At 54.8% G+C, this 23,329-nt stretch overlaps 1 protein-coding gene across 1 annotated transcript in view; it reads right to left on the bottom strand.

Moving 5' to 3' along the window:
- DRC1 (dynein regulatory complex subunit 1) overlaps positions 1–23,329 on the bottom strand; it is a 45,974-nt gene that overhangs the window by 10,664 nt on the left and 11,981 nt on the right. Inside the window, exons 3-10 of the mRNA XM_055122191.1 lie at positions 18,768–18,880; positions 17,956–18,139; positions 16,004–16,141; positions 15,046–15,132; positions 12,923–13,045; positions 4,283–4,422; positions 1,929–2,063; positions 1,237–1,469 (exon numbers count right to left, since the gene is read on the bottom strand). Of these exons, the coding sequence (XP_054978166.1) occupies positions 1,237–1,469; positions 1,929–2,063; positions 4,283–4,422; positions 12,923–13,045; positions 15,046–15,132; positions 16,004–16,141; positions 17,956–18,139; positions 18,768–18,880 (1,153 nt within the window). The remainder of the gene's footprint in view (positions 1–1,236; positions 1,470–1,928; positions 2,064–4,282; positions 4,423–12,922; positions 13,046–15,045; positions 15,133–16,003; positions 16,142–17,955; positions 18,140–18,767; positions 18,881–23,329) is intronic.

Raw genomic sequence — 23,329 nt, 5'->3', positions numbered from 1 at the left:
GAAGGAAGGAAGGAAGGAAGGAAGGAAGGAAGGAAGGAAGGAAGGAAGGAAGGAAGGAAGGAAGGAAGGAAGGAAGGAAGGAGAAACAGCTCTAAGGGCTGAGCACATGCTTTGCATGTTGGGGCCCCAGGTTTGGTCCCCGGCACTGCCTGGTCCCCAGAGCTCCTTCAGGAGTGATCCCTGACACAAAGGCAGAAATAGCCCCCAAGTACCATAAGACATGACCCCAAAACCAAAAATTAATTTTTTAAAGGATTCATTGATCCTCTTGAAAGATGCTAGACCCAATCCACCCATCCTTCCCATCCTTGTCCCAGGGGATCCCTAAGCCGACTGGGTGCAATCCACATAGTCTGCATATACCTTTTAAGATTAACATTTTTGTGTTGGGGGAAGTACCGATGCCAATAAATGACGTTGCTGGAGTCTATGGGTGCTCTATTATTTTGAGAAATCTCCATACTATTTGCCATACAACAGCCAGCATATGAAAAGAACCCAAATGTGCAATGGCAAGTGAAGGGAAAAAGAAGTGGTACATATATGCAATGGAATATTATGCAGCTATAGAAAAATATGAAATCATACAATTTGCTGTGACTATGACTTAGACGGAGCTGGAGGGTATCATGCTAAGTGAAATAAATCAGAGGCAGAAGGGGACAAATACTGGATGATCTCACTCATCTGTGGCACGCAGAGAAACAAAACAAGGGAATAGATAGCCCCGAATGAAGACAAATCCTTGGTCCTGAGTACGGAACTGAGGTTACTAAGAAAGGCAAGAGAAGCGAGTGGGAGGAGCAGGTGGGAGGAGGAGGATGGGCTGACAGGATGTAACACAGGGCAGTGGTGGAGGATTGGGGTATGCTGACAGTGGTGAGGTGGTAACTGTACATCGAAACCATAAACAGTGGTGGGAGTGACAGTCTAGCAGGCTGGGCATTTGCCTTGCATGCAGCTGACCCAGATTGATCCCTGTCACCCCATATGGACCTCTGAGCAATGCCAGGAGTGATCCCCTGAGTGCAGGGCCAGGAGTGAGCCCTGAGGGCCACCAGGGACAGCTCCAAAACACGACCAAAGAAAGCTTCTAGCTCAAACTACCAGTTCATGACACCAAAGGCAAAGCTAGATGTCAGCATGCATTAAAAGCTGTGGCCCCATGGGACCCTCAGACCCCCGCACAGAGAGTGTGCGCCTGGTGGGAGTGGGGGGGCCTGCGGGGGGGGGCACCTGTTTGCCTCAGCACCTCCTCCAGGATCTGCGTGGCTGACTTCTGCGGCTGCTGGGAGATGGGCCCCACGTTCTTCAGAAACGAGAAGTCGGGGGTGGTCCAGGGCAGCCCGAGGTGATGGGTCTGGATGAGGCGGGCGACGTCAAAGGCTTTGCTGATCAGGCCCTTCGCCTCCTCCTCATTCATCAGCCAAATCTCCCGGAAGTTGTCCTCATCCACAAAGGCAAAGTGCCTGTGGGGAAGAGGCTTGGAGGGGACCCCCACGCACCCACGGCCTGCCCGGGCCAGAAGGGCATCAGAGCCGCGGAGAGCCCTGGGTCTGGCCCCCTGTTGGCACTGTCCCACAAGCCTGCCTGCAGAGGACCAGGAGGGCAGTGCCAGGGCCTCCTCGCCCCGCCCCCACCAGGCTGCAAAGCAGGGAATCATGAAACCTCATAAAACTGCCACCTCTGGGGCTGGAGCGATAGCACAGCGGGGAGGGCGTTTGCCCTGCATGCAGCCGACCTGGGTTCAATTCCCAGCATCACATATGGTCCCCCAAGCACCGCCAGGAGTAACTCCTGAGTGCAGAGCCAGGACTAATCCCTGTGCATCGCCGGGTGTGACCCAAAAATGAAAAAAAAAAACAACTGCTACCTCCGTCAGCGCTACCCCTGCAGCCCCCCTCTAGGGGACTCGCCCCCCTGCATACCTCAGGGCTTTCTGCAGCTCCTTAAACTGCAGCACCAGCCGCTTGTAGTCCGAGGTCAGCGTCCGGTTCTCTGCGTCTGACTGCTTCACCAGCTTGTTGTACTTCAGCCGCTGGCTGTTGAGGGCATCATGCAGGCTGGGGCAGAGAGGGGAGAAAGGGCATTTATGTGGGGGCTGGATGGAAGCTGGAGGGCGCCTCCTGGCCCAGGCTAGGTTCTACCATAGGCGCAGAGTGTGTGTGTATGGAGGGGGTTGGGGGGGACCTGAGAACACCCCCAGCTTCACACCTGGTCCGGGAATGTCCCAGCCTGACAGGCTCGTGGGGACAGACCTCCTAGAAAGCACATCCTCAGACCAATGGGGAAACACCTTGAGGTGACCCAAACACGCAGATGAAATGAAATTGGATGAAATGGTAAGGGGGGAAAGAAAGAGAGAAAGAGAAAGAGGGAAAAGAGAAGGAAGGAAGAAAAAAATGGAAAGAAGACTCTGAAATAAAGCTTAGGGAGGAGAGTGCCATAGAACATCCTGACCCCGCGCCAGGCTGTCTTCACTGGAGCAACTCGAAGGGGGTGAGTTGAACTTTCCTCCCCTCCCTCAACAGAGCCCCGGCAGCCGAAAACCTCCAGAACCCAACCACAGCCATGCTCAAGGCCGCTCTCTACAGGCTCGGATGAGCCTCACCCACGAGAGAACCTGCAGAAAAACCCAGGTATGCGGGACCTGTGACTGAGATCTCCATGCTCACTCAGAGCGGGACTAAGCCTCCTCCCCCCCAGCTCCCTAGTTTCCCAGTACCTTGGCAGTCACACCCCAAAACTGCCCCTGGCGGCATATAATCTCATCAGTGGCCAAGATCCAGACACTATGAAATAAAATTCCAGGAAGAGAGCAACATAGGCCTCACCCACGAGTGAATCTGCTCTATCTATAACCATATTCTAAATTTCAGAATTTCTGGAGCGACCTCTCATACTCTACCCCACTGATGTACCAAGAGTAGTACATTTGTTTGGGTTTAACATACATGCTTGAAATCTCTTAGACAAGGGCTTAAATGGCTCCAGGATGAAACGCAACAACTTCACACACTGTCCTCTTATGGTGGTGGGAAGGTGCAATGGTGGTGGGATTGGTGTCTGAATACTAAGTGGAATGAATTATTGTGAACAACTTTATAAAAATAAAATAAACTTCTAAAAATTGAAATAAGATACATAGATATATGCAAATAAAGCAGAAAAAAAAGTAGGGGATAAAAGAACCAACAGTAAGAAGTGAGAGCCAGATAGAACAGAGACTCCAAAACACAAGACCCCGAAATACACACCTCATCTCTGGTCCTAAGAATGTGGTGTTTTTATGCACTTATTATTTTTTTAATTGGCTTTGGGGCCACAGTGGTTCTCGGGGCTTACTCCTGACTCTGTCCCCAGGGATCACATCTGGGGACCATACGCAGGGCTGGGGATGGAACCAGGGCTGGCCACAGGGAAGCCACACTCCTTAGCCCCTGTATTAGCTTCTTTAGGCTCGCAACGTTATAGTTTTGGGTTCTAGCTTGCTTTGCTGGTGCTACTATCCCTAGAATGCACATGTATATGCACATGCGTGTGCGTGGTGTTGGGGATAGACCCGGCCCTGTCCTGCTTCCGTCATAACGCGTCGTGACTCTGCTAAGCGTTGGACTGGAGCTGGTGATAGATTCGACCTGCAGCTCTGCTCAAGGACCTGAAGTTCAAGGCACAAGCAGAAGCTGAGAAGCCATCGTGACAGCCACTGGGACATGTGTTTAGGGACATGGCCCAGGGCAGAGTGCCCATCTGGCAGGCGCGAGGCCCCGTGTTCAAGCCCCTGCACTGCCCCACAGGCCAAGGGTGAGTCCTGCACTGCCATGCAAAGTGTGTAGCCCTCTAGAAATGGCACGAAGGAAAGGGAGGGGGGGGTGAAATAAATGAGCACATCTACGCTGTGTGTTACCAAACAGCCTGGGAAATCGTGTAAGATCTCTGCAGGATGGGGCGGAGACACCCTCAAGTACAGTGAGATCCATTATGTAAAAGAAGAGTGTGTTTGCCTGTTTGCCTGTACATGAATAAAGACATTCTGAACGAAGCAAAAGAAATGACCAAACGGGGGCTGGAGCAATAGCACAGCGGGTAGGGCGTTTGCCTTGCACTCGGCTGACCCAGGTTCGATCCCCGGCACCCCATATGGTCCCCCAAGCACCGCCAGGAGTGATCCCTGAGTGCAGAGCCAGGAGTAATCCCTGAGCATCATCAGGTGTGACCCCAAAAGCAAAAAAAAGGGGAAAAAAGCAAGTTCCAGAACAAGGGGCTCCCTGTGTGTGTTTACCGATTGAGCTTCCTCTTCTGCTGGGATTTAATCACCGTGCTCTCTTCGTCTCTCTTCTTGAGCACCTGGAAGTTGTACTCAAGCTTCTCTTGGTTTAGCTGGTAAGTGGCTTTCATCAGCTGCAGCTGCTGCTCAAGGACCTGAAGTTTCGAGGCACAAAGCGAGTTGGCCCCGGGATGAACGCGATGAACGCCCTGTGCCCGAGGGCCCCGGAGTGGGAAGAACCGGAGGGCCCAGCGCGTCCCCCACCTCTGAGCTTAGGAATGCCATCAACCAACCTCCCAGTTCCTGGGACAGTGCTGGGCCTCATGGCCCTGCTGCCCCTTCTGGGGGTCTGGCGCGGCCACCACGCAGTGCAGAAAACCTGTGTGGCCCCCCAGCAGCCTTCTACTTGGCCGTGCAGTTTAGCAAACTGTGTTCATTTGATCTACCCATTACTTTTGAGTTTCTGTGCCACACCCAGTGGTGCTCAAAGGTCACTCTCGGAGGGGCTCAGGGGACCATAGGGAGTGCCAGGGCTTGACCAGTACCAGTGCCCTGCTTGCTGAACTGTCTCTCAGGCCACGTTGTGGTTTTTTGTTTTGTTTTTTTTTTTTTTTGCTTTTTGGGTCACACCCGGCAATGCACAGGGGTTACTCCTAGCTTTGTGCTCAGGAATTACTCCTGGCAGTGCTCAGGGGACCATATGGGATGCTGGGAATCGAACCCGGATCGGCCGCATGCAAGGCCAACGCCCTACCCGCTGTGCTATTGCTCCAACCCCATGACCGTGTTGTGTTCACTTTATTTATTTAATGTATCGAAAAATGTTTTTCTTGTTTGGGGGCCACACCTGGTGATGCTCAGGGCTTATTCCTGGCTCTGCACTCAGGAATCACTCCTAGAAGTGTCTGAGGGACCCTAAGAGGTGCTGGGGATCTAACCCAGGTTGGTGACATGCAAGGCAGTGCCAGCTGTGTCCAGTGTAAAAGAGGAGAGACGGGGGCTGAGGAGAGAGCACAGCGGGGAGGGCGCTTGCCTTGCACCCAGCCAAGCGAGTTTGCTCCCCATCGCCAGGAGTGACCCCTGGATGCAGAGGCAGGAGAAAGCCTGAACTCTGCCAGGTGTGGCCCCAAACCAACGGAAGAGGAGAGAAAACCCACTTGGCTCTTGTGCCCACCGGCTAGGGTCCGGTTCAGCCAGTTCATGGAGTCCTAAATTGGAGGGACACTTTTCTAGATGTTTCTGGAAACATGTGACAAAAATTTTTAAAAAATGGACTCAATCCTGCCCTGTCCAGGATGGGCCAGTGAACCCCGAGGGGATAGGAATGCAGGGTTGGGTGGGGGGCTCTGAGGGCACGGGTCTGAGGAAGGCAGGCAGGCAGCCTGGGGGAGGCTGATGCAGGTGGAGGGAGAAGTGGCTGGGAGCAGCAGGAGGGGGGCCCACAGCACTTCCGGAGCCAGGGGAGGGGGTCCAGAGTGTGGCAGCAGGATGCCCCCACTGGGGTCTGAGGGCTTAATCCTGGAGGCGGAAGGGGAAATGGGTGAATGGTGATGAGGCAGCAGGGGCTGGAAACCCCTCGTTACAAGGACAGAAGAAGGACCAGAGACGGTACAGCAGGGAGGACGTTAGCCCAGCACACAGCGAACCCGAGTTCCATCCGCAGCAGTGGGCAGGGTCCCATGAGCCCCACCAGCAATGAGCCCTGAGCACAGAACAAGGAGTGAGCCCTGAGCACAGTTAGGAGTGAGCCCTGAGCACAGAGCCAGGAGTGAGCCCTGAGCAGAGTCAGGAGTGAGCCCCGAGCACAGACCCAGGAGTGACCCCCGAGCACAGACCCAGGAGTGAGCCCTGAGCACAGAGCTAGGAGTGAGCCCTGAGCACAGAGCCAGGAGTGAGCCCTGAGCACAGAGTCAGGAGTGAGCCCTGAGCACAGAGCCAGGAGTGAGCCCTGAGCACAGAGCCAGGAGTGAGCCCTGAGCACAGAGCCAGGAGTGAGCCCTGAATACAGTCGGATGTGGCCCCCAAATAAAAAAGCACAGAACAGTGGAGAGTGGGCCAGGCTGAAGAGGAGACAAAGCCTCCCGCCCCCTCCCACACACACACCCGCCCGCTCTCTCCCGCCTTCCTGGTGTGGAAACGAGGCCAGCAGGGGGCAGCAGCTTGCTACAGCGCTGACCAGCAGTTTTCTTTCCCACCGCGTCCAGGCTCCTCCAGGAGGCCATAGGGCAGATAATGGGGCGGGCCCCCTGCGCCCCCCTCAAGGCCAGGAGCGAGCAGACACATCTTTTTTTTTTTTTTTGCTTTTTGGGTCACACCCAGCGATGCTCAGGGGTTGCTCCTGGCTTTGCACTCAGGAATTACTCCTGGCGGTGCTTGGGGGACCATATGGGATGCCGGGGATCGAACCCGGGTTGGCCGCGTGCAAGGCAAACGCCCTACCCGCTGCGCTATCGCTCCGGCCCCGAGCAGACACATCTTGAAAGGGGACGAGTCCCTTCCAAGCCCAAGTGCTATTAAACGGTGGCCCCGCTCCGTGACAGGTAATGACTCCAGAGTCCCTGCTCTGCTCTCCCAGAGGTATCTCACCCCCGAGCCCTGGCCAGGGACAGGGGCGCTGCCTCTGGGGTCCAAGGTCTGTCCTTTCCCCAAAGGTCACTGGGACGATGATGAGGCGGGTCACCCATCTCTCCAGCCCACGTTAACTTTTTCTAGCCCATGTACTACTTCCTTTTCACAGGCTTCGGGCTGTGGACGCAACACCTGCTCGTTGGGAGAAGTGCAGAGAGTCCAGGGAGAGAGGACAGTGTTGGGGAGGAGAATGTCTCCCTGTCCACCTCTGCCCACCTCCAGGCTTGCTTCCTGCAAGGCCCCCTTGCCGGGGGAGCGTGCACCACAGCGGCAAGTGGACAGCCCATTCCTCTCCCTTCCCCTCTCAAGCTGAGAACCGGCCCCCATCAGCCAAGTTTTAGTAGCATGTTTTAGTGGGATGCAAATTTCCGAGAGGATAAGGAACGGGGATATCTAAGTACTAGAACTGTGGACCATGCCCTGTCTCTGGCTTCTCTGTCATTGTACAGCTGTACTACCTTGAAGATGATCTTTTGTTATTTTTTCTTTTTGGGTCACACCCGGCGATGCACAGGGGTTACTCCTAGCTCTGCACTCAGGAATTACCCCTGGCAGTGCTCAGGGGACCCTATGGGACACTGGGAATTGAACCTGGGTTGGCCGTGTGCAAGGCAAACGCCTACCCACTGTGCTATTGCTCTGGTCCCTGAAGATGATTTTCAATGTTATAAAATAATGCTGAAGGGCTGGAGAGATAGGACAGGAGATAAGGCACTTGCTTCATGCAGGCCCCCTGGGTTTGATTCTCCAGCACAGTGGAGGGTCCCCGGAGTCCCCTCCAGGAGTGATCCCTGAGCACAGAGCCAGGAGTAAGTCCTGTGCACTGCCAGGGGGGCCCAAACACCTACTCCACCAAAAACAACTACAAAAGCTGCCCACAATTCTGTATGAAACAGAGACGATATTGTTTCCCCGAATCCTGTAGAGCTGAAGAAGGAAAACACTAGGCCAGCACCCCAGTAACTTGCTCTCCAAAGAGCATCTGAAGATGGACACTAGCTCCGAGCCAGCCCGGAGGGGACGGGCAGGGCACTGACCCTCGGAGCGTGCAACCCACTTGAGTCTACATCCCTGACTTAAGCAGTCTGAGGAGGGCGCTGACTGTGCGGCTTCCTTTCAAATTCAACTCTGGGGGAGAGAGGGGGTCAGGGGGCGCACTTGACCCTGTCGCCCTGTTCCCACTTTCCCTCTGGGTGGCCAAGCCTCTGTTTTTTGATTTTTTTGTTTTTCTTTTTGGGTCACACCTGGCGATGCACAGGGTTACTCCTGGCTCTGCACTCAGGAATCACCCCTGGCGGTGCTCAGGGGACCATATGGGATGCTGGGAATCGAACCCGGTCGGCCGCGTGCAGGGCAGACGCCCTACACACTGTGCTATTGCTCCAGCACCCCCGGCCAAGCCTCTGTTGAGGAAGGGAATCCTGAGCGGTTCTGCCAGGCCACAATGAGCTAAAGCCCCCTCCCCTGCTGTTTTTGCTTTTTTTGGGGGGGTCTCACCCGGCAATGCTCAGGGGTTACTCCTGGCTCTGCACTCAGGAATTATTCCTGGCGGTGCTTGGGGGACCATATGGGATGCCAGGGTCAGACGCATGCAAGGTCAATGCCCTGCCCACTATACTATCGCTCTACCCACTATACTATCCCTCCGGCCCCAAGCCCCCCTCCCCTGAATGAAGTCAGCTGCCGTCAGACGGGCAGCCCAGGGCCCAGCGCTGAACTGCTGGATGGTGGCGACTGGGCACGCACTGACCGTTCCACGCAGCTGGGGATCTGGAACGAGGCACTGCCCCAGTCTTACGGGCATGGCAGCATCCAGGAACGCCGAGGGCCCGAGGCCGGCCTGCTCTGATGAACTCCAGACCCCTCCGGGCTCTCGGCGCTTGGGGACACGCTGCTGGCGACATGCCAGCGTTCTCCTCGCTCCCGGGGCCAGACCTGAGCTCCATGGAGCAGCCCAGCCGGTGCTCGCGCCTGCAGGGTCTGAGCAGGTCCTGCCTTCCCTGGCACCTCGGAAGGGAGCAAGGCAGCACCAGCCCCACTCCTGTCTGCTCCGAGAACCCGCCGCTAGCACCCCGCCCCGCCGAACACGAGAGCAGACAAAAGTCTCTGTTCTGCACAGTTGGCAAACTCTGCACTGAGTTTTCAGCACTCCGAATGGAAGTTAACTAACTAGGTCACATCTTGTTGTCTTTGAGACCTACAAAGACATAAATCTGTGCTGATCTCACAGACGGGGCCACAGGAAAAAATTAAAACAAAAAGCGGGTCACCAGATTGCTGTGATGTGCATTCTTGTCTGCTGGGTACTAACACACGGGGCCACTTGCCCCCATTCCTGGCCCGCCTCAGGCTTCCCCCCACTGCCAGGCGACTCAGCCCTGGCTCTCACTGTGCCCCCGTGAACGACAGAGTAGCTCAGCTAAGGAACCCCTGGGACTCGGGGCCTGGTCACTCACAGTTCACCGCGGCCCTCAGGAGTGACACCACATGCTACTTCCCGTCAGCACCTCCTGCTCATAGTCACCGTCATAGGTCCTCATAGGTCACAGACTGTCCAATGGCCAAAGTTTTCATCTTTTTTTTTTTTCTTTTTGGGTCACACCGGCAATGCACAGGGGTCATTCCTGGCTCATGCACTCAGGAATTACCCGTGGCGGTGCTCAGGGACCATATGGGATGCTGGGATTCGAACCCGGGTCGGCCACGTGCAACGCAAACGCCCTATCCGCTGTGCTATCACTCCAGCCCCCTAAGTTTTCATCTTGTCTCTGGCCTTCCTTGATTGTCATGCTCTGAAGACAGCTCCAGTGTCTTTTTTTTTTTTTAAAGAAAATTACACTTTTTAAAAAATTTTTAAAGATTAGAGAGATAGGACAGGAGTTAAGGCACTTGCCTTGCATGTGGCTGGCCCTGGCTTGATCCCCGGCACCATAAATGGATCTCTGAGTGCTGCCAGGAGGGATCCCTGAGCACAGAGCCAGGAGTAATCCCCAAGCACCATAGGCTGTGACCGCTCCACGAAACGGGCAAAGGACCTGAACAGACAATCTTCCAAAGTCCTTCAGATGACTAAGAGGATAGGACGCAACAAAGCTAACCACCAAGGAAACAAGATGGTGTTCGAAAGGCAAAGGCCAGTGGTGGGGGGAAAGACCGAGACGTGCCTCAGGAGGAGGGAAACTGAGGCAGCTGCTATGAGACAACACAGCAGTTCCCCAAAAAAGGGGCTTCAGAGAGAGTGAGCAGGGGATCAGCTACGGTCCCAGTCTGTTTCAGAGGATAAACCCAGGCCGGAAGGGAGACCTTGGCTCCCACGCCTAGACCCTGGCCCCCACGCCTAGACCCTGGCCCCCACGCCTCCGCTGGCCCATGGTTCACCCGGAGCCACGAGAGAGAAACAAAGTTGGTCGATCGATGCATGAAGGAGAACATGAAGTGCGCGTACAGCGGCTTATTAGCCCAGCCCGGAAGAGCAGGAAAGCTGCTTTGGAAACAATATAACCAACAGAGGAGGCTGTGCATGAAACGCCTCGGGCACAGAAAGTGAATACAAATCTCGTGGAATCTCCGAACCTCTAAGAGTCAAACTGGGAACAGCAGACAATCGAATTTATTCGTGAGCTGCCAGGACCCAAGGGGGTGGGGGTTGTGAGGAGAGCGGGGGAGCAGCCGGGTGGAGGTCAAAGGACACAAAGTTCTCATTATGCAGGATGAATAAATTCTGGAAGCCCCGGATCAACACAGGACTCAGGGTAACAATTCTGCATTGTATACTGAAGTCTGTGAAGTGGGGCAGGGAGCGGAGTCCCAGGGCCGCAGGGCATGCTCTGCAAGAGGCAGGCCTGGGTTTGATCCCCAGGTACTACCAGGTACCTCACCCCCACAAAAAAATATCGGGAACAGGATTGATCTTATAGAAGGCCCTCGGACCACCAAGGGCAAAGCAAACCCACCCCAAAGGGCTCCCTCCCGTTCCGAGGCTGCTTGAGGCCAAGTCTGCAGCTCTGATACATAAACCATCCCGAGCAGTCTTCACAATAGTCATTTTCAGGGAAGGCGCAATGTATACGGCCCACGTGGTGATGGCTCTCCCAAAGAGCTCTACTGTTCTTTTAGCAATGCTTATTTCCATGATATTAACATGAAAAAGGCCCCAGGAAATACCACCCGAGTAAGAAGCAAAATCCTTGCACTAGAAGCTGTACAAGGCTGTAGAAGGCTGGCAAAGTCAGCATGCTGTCCTCTGGGCGCCGACGCCAAGAGGCTATGCTTGAGTCCTTTTTCCTTTTTGGCTCACACCCAGTGATGCTCAGGGGTTATCCTGGCTCTGTACTCTGGAGTCACTCCTGGCAGTGCTTAAGGGACCTTAATGGGTGCCGGGGATTGAACCTGGTTAGCTGTGTGCAAGGCAAATGCCCTCCCCATTGTAGCCTGAGTCCTAAGTATACAGTTGCAGGGACAGAGACACGGAGTTCAGAGGTGGGAACTGCATGTGTGAGGGTCTGACATATGTGAAGCTCTGGCGTCAATTCCATGTACATAGCCGCGTGCGCGCGCGCACACACACACACACACACACACACACACACACAGTACAACTGCAGTACATCTAAACATAATTAGAGGTGCTTGAAAAAGAACTAGTGTGAAAATACAGATTTGGGGTTGGGAAAAACTTCCGAAACTGGCAATGAGACCTCCTTCCTGCTGCAGGCCTCCCTGTTTGACAAGCCAGCTACGGGCCTCCACAGGCGCCTGGAGCTAAAGGGAGGCCCGGTTTCCACAGGGGAAGCTCATCTTGAGTCGCAGAGTGTGCCCTCTGCCACATTCAGCCATCAGCCCGAGAAGACGTCGGAGATAGGTTCTCGAGCCACACAGGACTGGGTTTGAGATCCGGGTTGACCTCTTATGAGCGAGGTGGCCTCATTTCTCAGTGTCCCAGGCTAAGAGCACGGGTGCTAGCATAAGGATGTGTGCTGTACGGGAAGCATCTGGGCTCTGCTGGCACTCAGCCGATGGCCATGGTCCTTGCTTTGACTCTCAGACAGGGCAAACTGGGCCTGGGGGCATTTCCCTAACAAACACCCTCTCTTGGGGGTCTCCTGGCACTCGCCCAGACCCTTTAGCATCTTGGAAGTTTGTTTCTGGTTATCTTGGAAAGTGGGGCCTTTAGATGTGACTGCTCCAAAGAGAACAGAGAGAGGCCAGAGAGACAGCTCAGGAGCTGGACACCTGCTTCTCAGGAAGGAGCCCCAAGTTTCATTCTGACACCACATATGGTCCTCTGAGCTCCACTGAGAGCACAGAGCTGGGAGTAGCTCTTGAATATAGCCAGGTGTGACACCAAAACCAAAAAGGGAGGGAGGAAGGGAGGGTGGAAGGAAATGAAGGAGGGAGGAAGGAAAGGAGGGAGGGAAGGAAGAAGGAAAGAAAAAGAAAGAAAGAAAGAAAGAGAGAGAGAGAGAGAGAGAGAAAGAAAGAAAGAAAGAAAGAAAGAAAGAAAGAAAGAAAGAAAGAAAGAAAGAAAGAAAGAAAGGAAGGAAGGAAGGAAGGAAGGAAGGAAGGAAGGAAGAAAGAAAGAAAGAAAGAAAGAAAGAAAGAAAGAAAGAAAGAAAGAAAGAAAGAAAGAAAGAAAGAAAGAAAGAAATGAAGGAAGAAAGGAAGGAAGAAAGAGAGAGGAAGGAAGGAAGGAAGGAAGGAAGGAAGGAAGGAAGGAAGGAAGGAAGGAAGGAAGGAAGGAAGGAAGGAAGGAAGGAAGGAAGGAAGGAAGGAAGGAAGGAGGAAAGAGCAGATATTTGTCACGTGCTGGTGACAGGACGAACCCTTGAGCAGTACTCCCCAAAGTGGGTGACACCAACCCCAAGGGGAGCGCTTGAGTGATCGGGGGTGGTAGTAGCCTTGGGACTTGGTTCCCTTAAAGAAGGGCGATTTCCAGGGGAGATTCTTTTTGTGAAAAGGGGGCGACCGGCTCCGCTCCAGTGTCCCAGAGGCACCTTCCCAGGCACCCCGCCCGGGCCCGAGTGGCACCTGCACGTCCTGCTCCAGCTTGATCTTGATGGTGTTGTACTCCTCCCAGTCCCAGACGCGCTGCTTGTTGAGCAGGCGCTCGTGTTCCTCCACCTTCTGCATGCGGTTCATGAGATACTCCAGCTGCGGGCACGGGAGAGGCCGCGAGTGAGACCCCACCCCACCCACCTGCCCCTCAGGAGGCTGCTGAGATGACAGAGGGGCATCGGAGGGCTCGTGACTGGGCCTCAACACGGACCTCCCGGGTCCGGGCCTGTGCTGCCCGGGGGGGGGGGCCCACTCCAGGAACCCCACGGTGGGGGGGGGGGGTGAGTGCTCCTGAGCAAGGAAGCAAACGGCCTGCAGCCAATCACTGTCACTTCTAAACCCGAGAGAGAGAAGCCCAGACAAGCGATTTCCTTGCTCTTTCCTCCCTGAAATCCAGTGACAACCCGGCACTCTTTCAAAACTCAATCCTTCCAGGGGCTGGAGCGAGAGCACAGTGGTAGGGCACTTGCCTTGCACACAACCAACTCGAGTTTGATCCCCAACATCCCACGTGATCCCCGGCCAGGAGTGATCCCTGAGTGCAGATCCAGGACTTAGTCTTGAGTACCACGTGTGTGACTCAAAAACAAACTCCCAAAAAATCCACAATGGAGGGCTAAAGCGATAGTCCAGCAGGAAGGGTGCTTGCCTTCCAGGAAGCAGACCAGGGTGCGATCCCCAGCATCCCATATGGGCCCCACAGCCCGCCGGGAGTGATCCGTGAGTGCAGAGCCAGGATAAGCCCTCAGCACAGCCATATGTGCCCCCCCAAACAAAAAGATAATAATGATAATAATAATAACAGTAACAACAATAGAACTGTCCTGGGAAGCCACGATCCCATTCCCGGGCCTTCACTGGAGGCCGTGAAGGTGCCAGCGGGAAGGCAGACCTGCACGCCGTGTTCCAGAACCAGATCACGGGCTCACCCGAAAGGCCCATCGATGATGACTACGGGGGCTGGTGTGGGCACTCAGTGTCCTGCCAAAGATGAAGGCGGGCCTTTGGGGGCACGGAAGGAGCATGAGGGAATGGTGAGGTGGGTGTGTGGTGCTGCTACGGAGTGAACTAAGTCAGGCAAGGAAGGGTCAGATGGTCTCACGCATCTGTGGAACAGGGGTGACCAAACAGGCAGACTCGTGAGAACGACGGTGGTGCAGGGAGCAAGGAGAGGGCAGCGGGGAGGGACAGGCAGGCAGACGGGCCTGGGGCTTCGCTTTTTCTTGTTTTCGTTTTTGTCCTGGGCCAGACCCAGCCATGCTCAGGGCTTACTCCTAGCTCTGTGCTCAGGGATCACTCCTCGTGGGACTCAAGGGACCATGTGCAGTGCTGAGGATTGAATTGGGGTCAGCCAGCTGCAGGCAAATGTCTTACCCACTGTACTATCTCGCCAGCCCTGAAATATCCATTTTAAAAAATATATCTTGGGCAGGGATGTGGCTCAGTGGCAAAGTACATGTCTTGCATGAAAGAGATCTGTGTTTGATCCCCGGAAGCAAAATAAATACATTTAATATATATATATATTAAATTAATTTTCTTAATTGAATCACCATGTGGAAAGTTACAAAGCTTTCAGGTTTAAGTCTCAGTTATACAATGCTCGAACACCCATCCCTTCACCAGTGCACATTTAATATATATATATATTTTTAATTTTTTTGCCTTTGGGGTCACACTCAGTGATGCTCAGGGGTTACTCCTGGCTTATGCACTCAGGAATTACTCCTGGCAGTGATCGTGGGACCATATGAGATGCTGGGAATCGAACCCGGGTCGGCCGTGTGCAAGGCAAATGCCCTCCCCACTGCTATCACTCCAGCCCCTACATACATTTTTTAAAGGAGTCATAAAATACCCTTCAGTGGGGGATGGGGAATCATGAATAGCCCTGACTTGGGTAATCCCAGGAAAATGAAACACTGTGGCAGGACCAAGTAACAGGCTGTAAGGATGCCAGTGCCCCAGGCAGAGACGTTGCCACGCTCAGGGCCGCAGGGATCCGCCATGGGGCACAGTGAGGCAGGGTGCTGTGGAGTGCTCTCAGATGCAAACCAGCCCACACAGCCCAGGGCCCAGCCCTCACCGTCCTTTACCTCCTTGGCATTGTGACTCTGCAGCGCCCGCTCCCATTTCTTCTTATTACTGGCCAGGAGCTCCTGTCGTTCCATTTCAAACGCTTTCTGCCTCCAGGAAGGGAAAGACGCTCCTGTAGACATGGGCAGACCCCCACCCCCACCCCAGGATCACAGACCTCTCGGGAAACACACAGGTGCCAGTCACCCAGCATGTGGCCTGTCCACACTAGAGGTGGACTCGCCACCAAATGGCCAGGGAAGGAGCAGCGGTGGGCACTCGTGCCCTCCAGAGAAGACGGTGCCAGCCAATGCCAGCCAAGATGGGGCTCAGTCCACAACCTGGGACTCGAAACAGGCCGGGGCGAAGCCTGGAGGAATCCAGTCGGGGTCAGAGCAAGGCATGGCCGCAGCCGGGGTCCCGGGATACAAAAGAAGGCCGGGAAGGCTAAGACCAGTCGCCAGCAACCCAGAGCGAAGATCTTCTCACCCGCCTCCGTTTCCCGAAGGTCCCTCCATCTCCCCACTTCCTTTTCCGAGAGCTCCTCTGCCTTGGTCCTGACCAAGATGCAGATGCTAAGCAGTGTTCCCAGAACCAAGTCTGACTCCTCCCGCCCGCCCTGGTGGCCCTGGATTAGCCCAATCAACGGCGTGCGTGCCTGCGGCTCTGGGCCTCCTGCCTCCTCCACTCCTCGGCCCAGACTCTCAGCTTCCTCCAAAGCTTCCTCTTAGCTTCTCTCCGCCTTCCAAACCCTACCCTGAGATATTCGTCTGGGGTGCGCCCCGCTGCCTCCGAGCAGGTCGCAGGCTCCTTGGGGGACCTCGTTTGTTCCTAACGATCCCCCCCAGTGCCTGACACCGTGGGACAGAGGTGACAGGATGAGGATGCACCTATAAGCCTGACCCCCAGAGACAGGAATCCCAGGATGAGTCCCGTGAGTGCCTCCGTCAGGGCCCGGGGGCCCAGGCACCAGCTCACCTCGATGTGGAGAAGCTCCTGGCGGAAGCTCTTCGTGACGGACTTCACCTGCTCTTCCATCCTCTCCAGCAGCAGGCAAATGTCGTCTGACTGCTTCTTCAGGTCCTTCACGTACTGGTCATCCTTGGTTTTCAACTCCTAGAACAGGGAGGGAGAGGCTGGAGACTCCTAGTGCGGGTGAGGGCGTGGGGGAGAGGCCTGGTGTTGCCGGCCAGGCTGCTGGGCCGGGCGCCAGGCAGATGGCTGTGGAGATTACTTCCAAAAGCAAAATGTGGATATTTCATCAGCACGAGCAATGCCACATCCTGGCTTTTAGCCAAAGTCTATGAAAGGATATTTACACCCCTCGATTCACAGCAGTATTAAAAGCAAAACCCAAAACGCAGAATCCACCTAAATGCCCATCAATCATGTCATATGCACACAGTGGAATACTACTTTGCCATTACAAAGGTGAGAATTGAGGTCAGAGAGACAGAATGATGGGGGAGGACTGTGCCTCATAGATAGCTGACCCCAGTTCCATCCACGGCACTGCATGTGCCCTGCCCCCAAACCCCACCAGGAGAGATCCTGAGCATAGAGCCAGGAGTAAGGCCTGAGCACCAATGGTATAGTAGCCCCCAAACAAAACACAACAAGATAAAATGTGGCTCTTTGGGACAAAATAGAACAAATACACAATACCCAACAACACTCATGCAAGACTAGGTGAAAACTATGGGGGTGGGGGGAAAATGGGGAGGGAGAGGGGGGCGCAGAGAGTCACGTGCTTTGGTGGCTGGTGGGTGAGTCTGACACACAGTGTGAATCCATGCGCTCCCGCCCTACAGTGGTGTGAGCCAGTGAGGACTCAATGGAAACAAGGTTGGTCCCAATCAGACACGAGCCAGGGGTGCCGAGCACCCCCAGGCTTGCACACCAGCAGCTGTGAATGTCCAGGTGGGCCTGGCGGCTGACAAGGCCGGGCTGGACGAGCATGGTGGAGGGGCAGTGGGTTGGGACGAGACCCCCAGCAAACTCGCATAAAACCAGAGCACCCAGGTGGAGCACCACGGCTGGGCCCAGCCTGGGGTCATTTCTTTTTTTTTCTTTTTTAAAAAAAATTTTTATTAGAGAATCACTGTGATGTACCGTTACAAACTTACGAACTTTTGTGTTTGCATTTCACTCATACAGTGATCGTTTACCCATCCCTCCACCAGTGCCCATTCTCCTTCACCAATGATCCCAGTTTCCCTCTTACCACCCCCACTATCCCCCACCCCCCACCCTGCCTCTGCGGCAGGGCATTCCCTTTTGCTCTCTCTCCTTTTGGGTCTTGGTATAGAAGGGACTTTCCTCAATATAGTCAAAACCATCTACTACAAGCCTACGGCAAGCATCATCCTCAATGGGGAAAAAGTAAGAGCCAACCCTCTAAGATCAGGGTCGAGACAAGGATGCCCGCTCTCTCCACTTCTGTTCAATATAGTACTGGAAGTACTTGTCATAGTGGTTAGGCAAGAAAAAAGGTATTAAGGGCATTCAAGTAGGAAAGGGAGAAATCAAGCTCTCACTATTTGCAGATGAAATGATACTAGACTTAGAGAACCCTCAAACCTCTACCAAAAAACTCTTAGAAACAATAGACTTGTATAGTCAAGTTGCAGGCTATAGAATCAACACCCAAAAGTTCTGGGGTCATTTCTAAGGGCACATAGCAGTGTGCCTCCTTCCTGGGAGCCTCAAACCCGAGACTCCTGCACACGACACTCCCTCCTCCTTCGGGGAGCTCTCAGTTCCCCCTGAGGACTGCAAAGCGTTTTCGAGATCGTGGCCCAGCCCTGAGGGCCAGAGCAGCACGGCACCGGGAGAACAATGCGGCCTCTGCGAGTCTCCGGCCCCGGTGGAGGTCGAGGGAGCCGGGGTCCAGCCCCGCGGGCCCCGCCCTGCTCCCCAGCGCCCCTTGCCTGTTGCAGCTCGGCGATGAGCTTGTTCTTCTCCTCGATGAGGCTGGCGCAGTTCACCTGCTGGTCGTTCAGCACCGCCCACAGCTCCTGCGGAATCCGCTTCTTCTTGCCGCTCTCCCAGTTCGTGGTGATCTCGTCAAACTTGTCCTGACTCGTCTTCATCTCATTCTCCAGCCTCTCGAGCCTGCCGAGACAAAGATGGCACCTGTGCCAGCCCAGCTGGGGACACCCAGGGGAGCGCACGGGCACCGGGTCCCCCTAACCCCCGACCCTCTATCCTTCCAGGCAAGGAGCCTTCCGTCTCCATCCTCGTGGATGACGGGGCCTGTGTTTCCAGCACCACCCCCCAAGGAAGGGAGCAAGAAGAAGGGCAGCGATGTTCATGCCTCTGGTCATTCTCATTCGTTTCCGCCCAGGACAAGCTCTCCAGAGGGCCTCGTCTCTTTCCCGCCACTGCCGGTTCCCCCACCCCGGCTGGCACAGCCCGAGCTGTCTTGCCCCAGATTCTCACATGGTCTTCAGCCTCAGTGTGTTCTCTCTGCCTCAACTTCCCAAACTCCTCTTCATCCCTTGCAGCCCAACTCAAATGTCCCTTCACCAACACCTCTGGGGCAGGGGCGGGGGGGATGCTGGGGGGCCGGGTTGTGCTTGGAGAGAGGAGGGAAGCAGGGAGGGGTGCAAGGCGGGGTAAGGGAGCCCCAAGAGGCCACAGCGGGGGTTCTGTGAGACCCCATTTAACAGACCGCCCCCAAGGCCAGGGAGGAGTGGACACCTGACCGCCCACCAAGGCCCCCAAGCAGGCGGCCCCTCACCTCTGGCGCTTCGTCTCCTCTTCCTCGGCACGCCGGTGGATCTCCTTGATGTCCGTCACCACCTGGATGTTCGTCACCAGCTCGGTGCCACAGAGCAGCAGTTTGGCCAGTTTCTGAGAACAAGGGAGTTGGGGGGCTAGAGAGGTAGGACCCGCTCGAAAGAACTGAGACTCCAAAACGCATGTCATCTCCAAGGAAATACAACCCACACGTTGGGAAGAATTTGTAACCTCAGAGACATTTTTGTGCACATCGTGATGGCCCATCTATCCAACCAGGCAGGAATTAGAGTCACCCGAGGGGCTGGAGAGGTAGGACAGTAGGGAGGGCATTTGCCTTGCACACGGTCAACCCAGGTTCGATCCCCGGCATCCCATATGTTCCCCCAAGCAGTGCCCGGAGTGATTCCTGAGTGTAGAGCCATGAGTAAGCCTGAGCATCACTTGGTGTGGCCCCAAAACCCAAGATAATTAAAATAAATTTAAAACATTTTTGAGGGGCCGGAGTGATAGCACAGCGGGTAAGGCGTTTGCCTTGCATGCTGCCAACCCGGGTTCGATCCCCGGCATCCCATATGGTCCTCCAAGCACCGCCAGGAGTAATTCCTGAGTGCAAAGCCAGGAGTAACCCCTGAGCATCGCTGGGTGTGACCCAAAAAGCAAAAAAAAAAAAAAAAAACATTTTTGAAAGCTACTTAAAAATGTCTATTGAAAGAGCAGCAGGCAGCGGCAGGGGGTGATATAGGGAGCTTGTCTTGCATGCACGGACCCCGGTTCAGTCTCTGCACCACATATGACTCCCGGAGTACTGCCAGGAGTGATCCCTGAACATCGCTTGTTGTGGCCCCAAAAGGCCCCCCAAAATTAAATAAAGAGCAGCAGAGAGGTCTACAAGGCTGATCTTGTGTCAGCAACCTGCTTTGCAGGTATGAGGCTGTCCCCAGTGTCACAACAAACTGGGGGAGGTGTGTGGAGGCATGTCCGGGGAGAGGGGCTCAGTGGTAGTGGAGGTGCTGAGTTCCTTCCCTGGTTCCACACAGCCCCAAGGTCTCCCATTCAGAGTAAAACAGAGCAATCACACAGGCCGTGCAGGCAGCAGGGACGCAGCTGCATGGTCCGGATCTGAGGTGACATCACAGTACCATACCCTCTGCCCCCAGCACTGGGGGTGGCCTGTGGCATCCAACCACCCAGGGGCTGGTGAGTATTGCCGGAGTGGCCCCGGGGCCCTCTTAGCCACTTCCTCCAAGAAAGTCAAATGCAAACCCCCTCCCTACCACCCCACCAACATCAAAGGAACGACAAAACCGGAGAGTCCTGGGACCATCCCATCGGGTGTCCGACAGCTCACCACGGACTTCAGACTCCTTGAGGGACCAGCCCAGAGCACGCGAGATACCTCTGGATTAAGAGCGCATGCCGGGCCCTCATTCCGGAGACATGTGTTAGGACCTTCCAGGCTTGGCCTCTATCTTATGGTTCTTGCCAGGGTCCCTCCTTAGAAGCTCTGCTGGGGAGACCAGGCAGAAACGGGCATCCTCTGGGCTCCAATGCTCCCCCCCATTCCCTGGCTTCCAGCAACACAACACCCACATTTTTGGGGAGGGTTGGGTCACACTCAGTGATGCTCAGGGGTTACTCCTGGCTCTGCACTCAGGAATTACCCCTGGAGGTGCTCGGGGGACCCTATGGGATGCTGGGAATCGAAACCCAGTCAGCCACGTGCAAGGCAAATGCCCTCCCCGATATCATATTACTCGGACACCCAACACCCACATTTTAGCCCACTTTTCAGCTGGGCACTGACCTCCCCAGAGAACTGCATCTCCCACTCTCTCGTGGCTCGAACAGAGTCTGGCCGAAAGCAAGGTCAGGTGCCACTTCTGGACTGTGCCTCGCCTCTTCCCAGCCACTCTCTCACCCCAAAGGGCTGGCGGGAGAGGAGGCCCCAGCACTGAGGCCCCGGGGCAGCAGCCCTGGACCTTGATGATCGGAGACCTGAGCTTCCGGCTCCACTGTGGGAGAGCTGTGACTGGCTACGCTGCCCGCCACACTGGGGGGCTCAGCTCGGCAATACAGCCCCACTTCTGCACCCCCCTCTGTAAATTCCACTCTACTGTTTTTCTATCTTTCTGTTTTTCACTCCTTTTCTTTTGGTTTTGTTTTTGGGGCCACACCCAGAGATGCTTAGGGGATTAATCCTGGCTCTGAACTCAGGAATCGATCCTGGTGGTGCTCAGGGGACCGTACAGGATGCTGGAGATTGAACCAGTGTCAGCCACGTGCAAGGCAAACGTGCTCCCCGCTGTGCTCTGGCTCGGGCCACAGTGCTTCACTCCTTTTCAAGGCATCTGGTTTCCTCCCAAAGTTCAGGTCCTCTCAGTCCTACGCTTTCCTAGGCCTGTTTTGGAATTTACATATTTTTCTACTCAGCCCATCTCTGGCTAAGGGCCTGGAACGCCTCTGTGCCAGGGCAACGCCGACGGAAAGGCTCCGAGACGGCCCCCGGGCCCTGCTCAGGAAACACTGAAGTGTGGTTTCAGGGAGGGCAGAGCCCGCCTCCTCGCTGGACCTTTTTCCGTGCCCACAGCTTCGCCGCTGTGCCCGCAGGAAGCTGAGGCCTTCCTGTGGTTTGCCACAACTTTCTATTTTCTGCTCAACTCTGACATCTGAAGGGACCAAATTTTCGGCCTTGAAATGGACCCCTGGAGAGTTGCCGGCTGACACGCTCCTCGCGCTTGCACCCCGGGAAGAGCGGAGACGGGCCCTACTCTCTGGGCCCCACTCACTGCACATCTGAGCGGCTGGGAGGCAGAGCCCCGATGTCATGAATGCCAGCTCTGCCACCTCGTGACCCTGATGATTTCCTAACAACTGAGGCGTCTGAGTTTGAACTCCAACCACATCCTGGAGTACTTCTCAGACCTCGGTGGCTAAGGGGGAGCCCGACTCTTGCCCCCGGCCCCGGGTTTCCCCCGTCACAGGGCCCAGCTCCATCCATGGGCTGCAGATTTACAGAACTCGGCCAGAGGGGCCTGGGCCAGCCCTGAAAAGGGAACTCGGAGCCATTGGGGGGTGGGGAATGTGGGGTTCTGGGGCACCCAGAGAGGGAGCTTCGGGAGGGGCGAACGCCTGAACCCCTCTACTGTTTCTCCAGGCAGGAACGAATCTTTTGTGCTTGCTGAAGCTTCGTTGCTTTTACGTGGCTCTTTCAGTGGCCACGCCACTCACCTGCAAAGACCGTCTCTTCCCCACTTCCTTGCCACTGCTTGCTGAATCGTGGCAAGGATCCACGCATGTCTGCTTCCAGTTTCTCTGTTCCATGGGCCCGTTTGTCTGTATGATTCCCCCGGGTTTTCATCATGGTTGCTTTGTGTTGTCTTGCTATGTAGTAGGCTAACTGCCCCTGTGTGTATGGTTCTGTGCTGCTTGGGGCGGCGGGGGTGGTGCTCCAGCCCACAAGTAGGCGAGGTGCTGCTGCTCTGGCCCTCCTCTGTGGAGCACCCCTTGAAGTGGACTTGCCTCTATTTTGGCTACTCTCAGGAGCACTTGGCAACCTGGGAGCTCTATGCCGGACTGTTGTGCGGGGAGCTACCTGCCTAAGCCGGGTCCTAATATGGATGGACATAGCCCAGGGAGCTGCCTCAAACGAGGGCCAAGAATACTTGGCACAGCTCTCCGTCCCAACACCCCGAATAAGTAGAGTGGCCATTGGGTCATTAAACTAAGCCCGTAGAGAAGTTAATAGTTCACTACTCAAAGCCTGCATGGCTGTTAATAATAAATAGATGTACTTTGATTCTACGGAAATTACACCTACTGCAATTATGGGAAATCACAGAAATAATAATATTGTTTTTCTGCATATTATTGATTTAGGAACAAGTTGTTCTTCACTATACTATGTTCCTCACCTTTGTTATGATCATACGCATGTACTCTCTGTAACAATCATGAATAACTATGAATGATGATTTTATCTACCAAGTTCCTGATAGAGATGTATCAAAGGCTGCCTGAAATAACGGTTCCATCAGAACTCAGCACTCTCAACACTTGTATTCTCTTTAAGCCTCACCTTCCCTCTCGACCGGTTCGAGTGGGAAAGTGTCGGCTGACTCGGCACTGTTGGATTACAAATCTAACATTTTTTTGAGGGGAGGTCACAACCAGAGATGCTCAGGGGTTACTCCTGGCTCTGCACTCAGGAATTACTCCTGGTGGTGCTCAGGGGACCATATGGGATGCTGAGAATCAAACCGGGTCAACCGAGTGCAAAACAAATGCCCTACCAGCTGTACTATTGCTCCAGCCTCCAGTTCTAAGCATTTTAAGAAGCAATATTGGTTTGTCCTTGCTTTTCCGCAGGGAGCTGGGGTTTATTGAGTTACTCCCACCGAGGCACACCCAATTCCCTCAGGCATTCCCAGTCCTGTGTCTATCTTTAACCTCTCCTTTGCTCTCTGCTTCCCCTATCTGTTAATCATTAACATCCCCAAATCAGACCCTGTAACTTGTAAAGTCAAATCCTTCTGAGGGCTCTAGATTTTGCATATGTAAGTG

The sequence above is a fragment of the Sorex araneus genome, chromosome X, assembly GCF_027595985.1.
Source record: "Sorex araneus isolate mSorAra2 chromosome X, mSorAra2.pri, whole genome shotgun sequence".
Taxonomy (NCBI): domain Eukaryota; kingdom Metazoa; phylum Chordata; class Mammalia; order Eulipotyphla; family Soricidae; genus Sorex; species Sorex araneus.
Note: the sequence above shows the minus strand (reverse complement) of the source record. Positions and strands in the feature narration are given on the sequence as shown.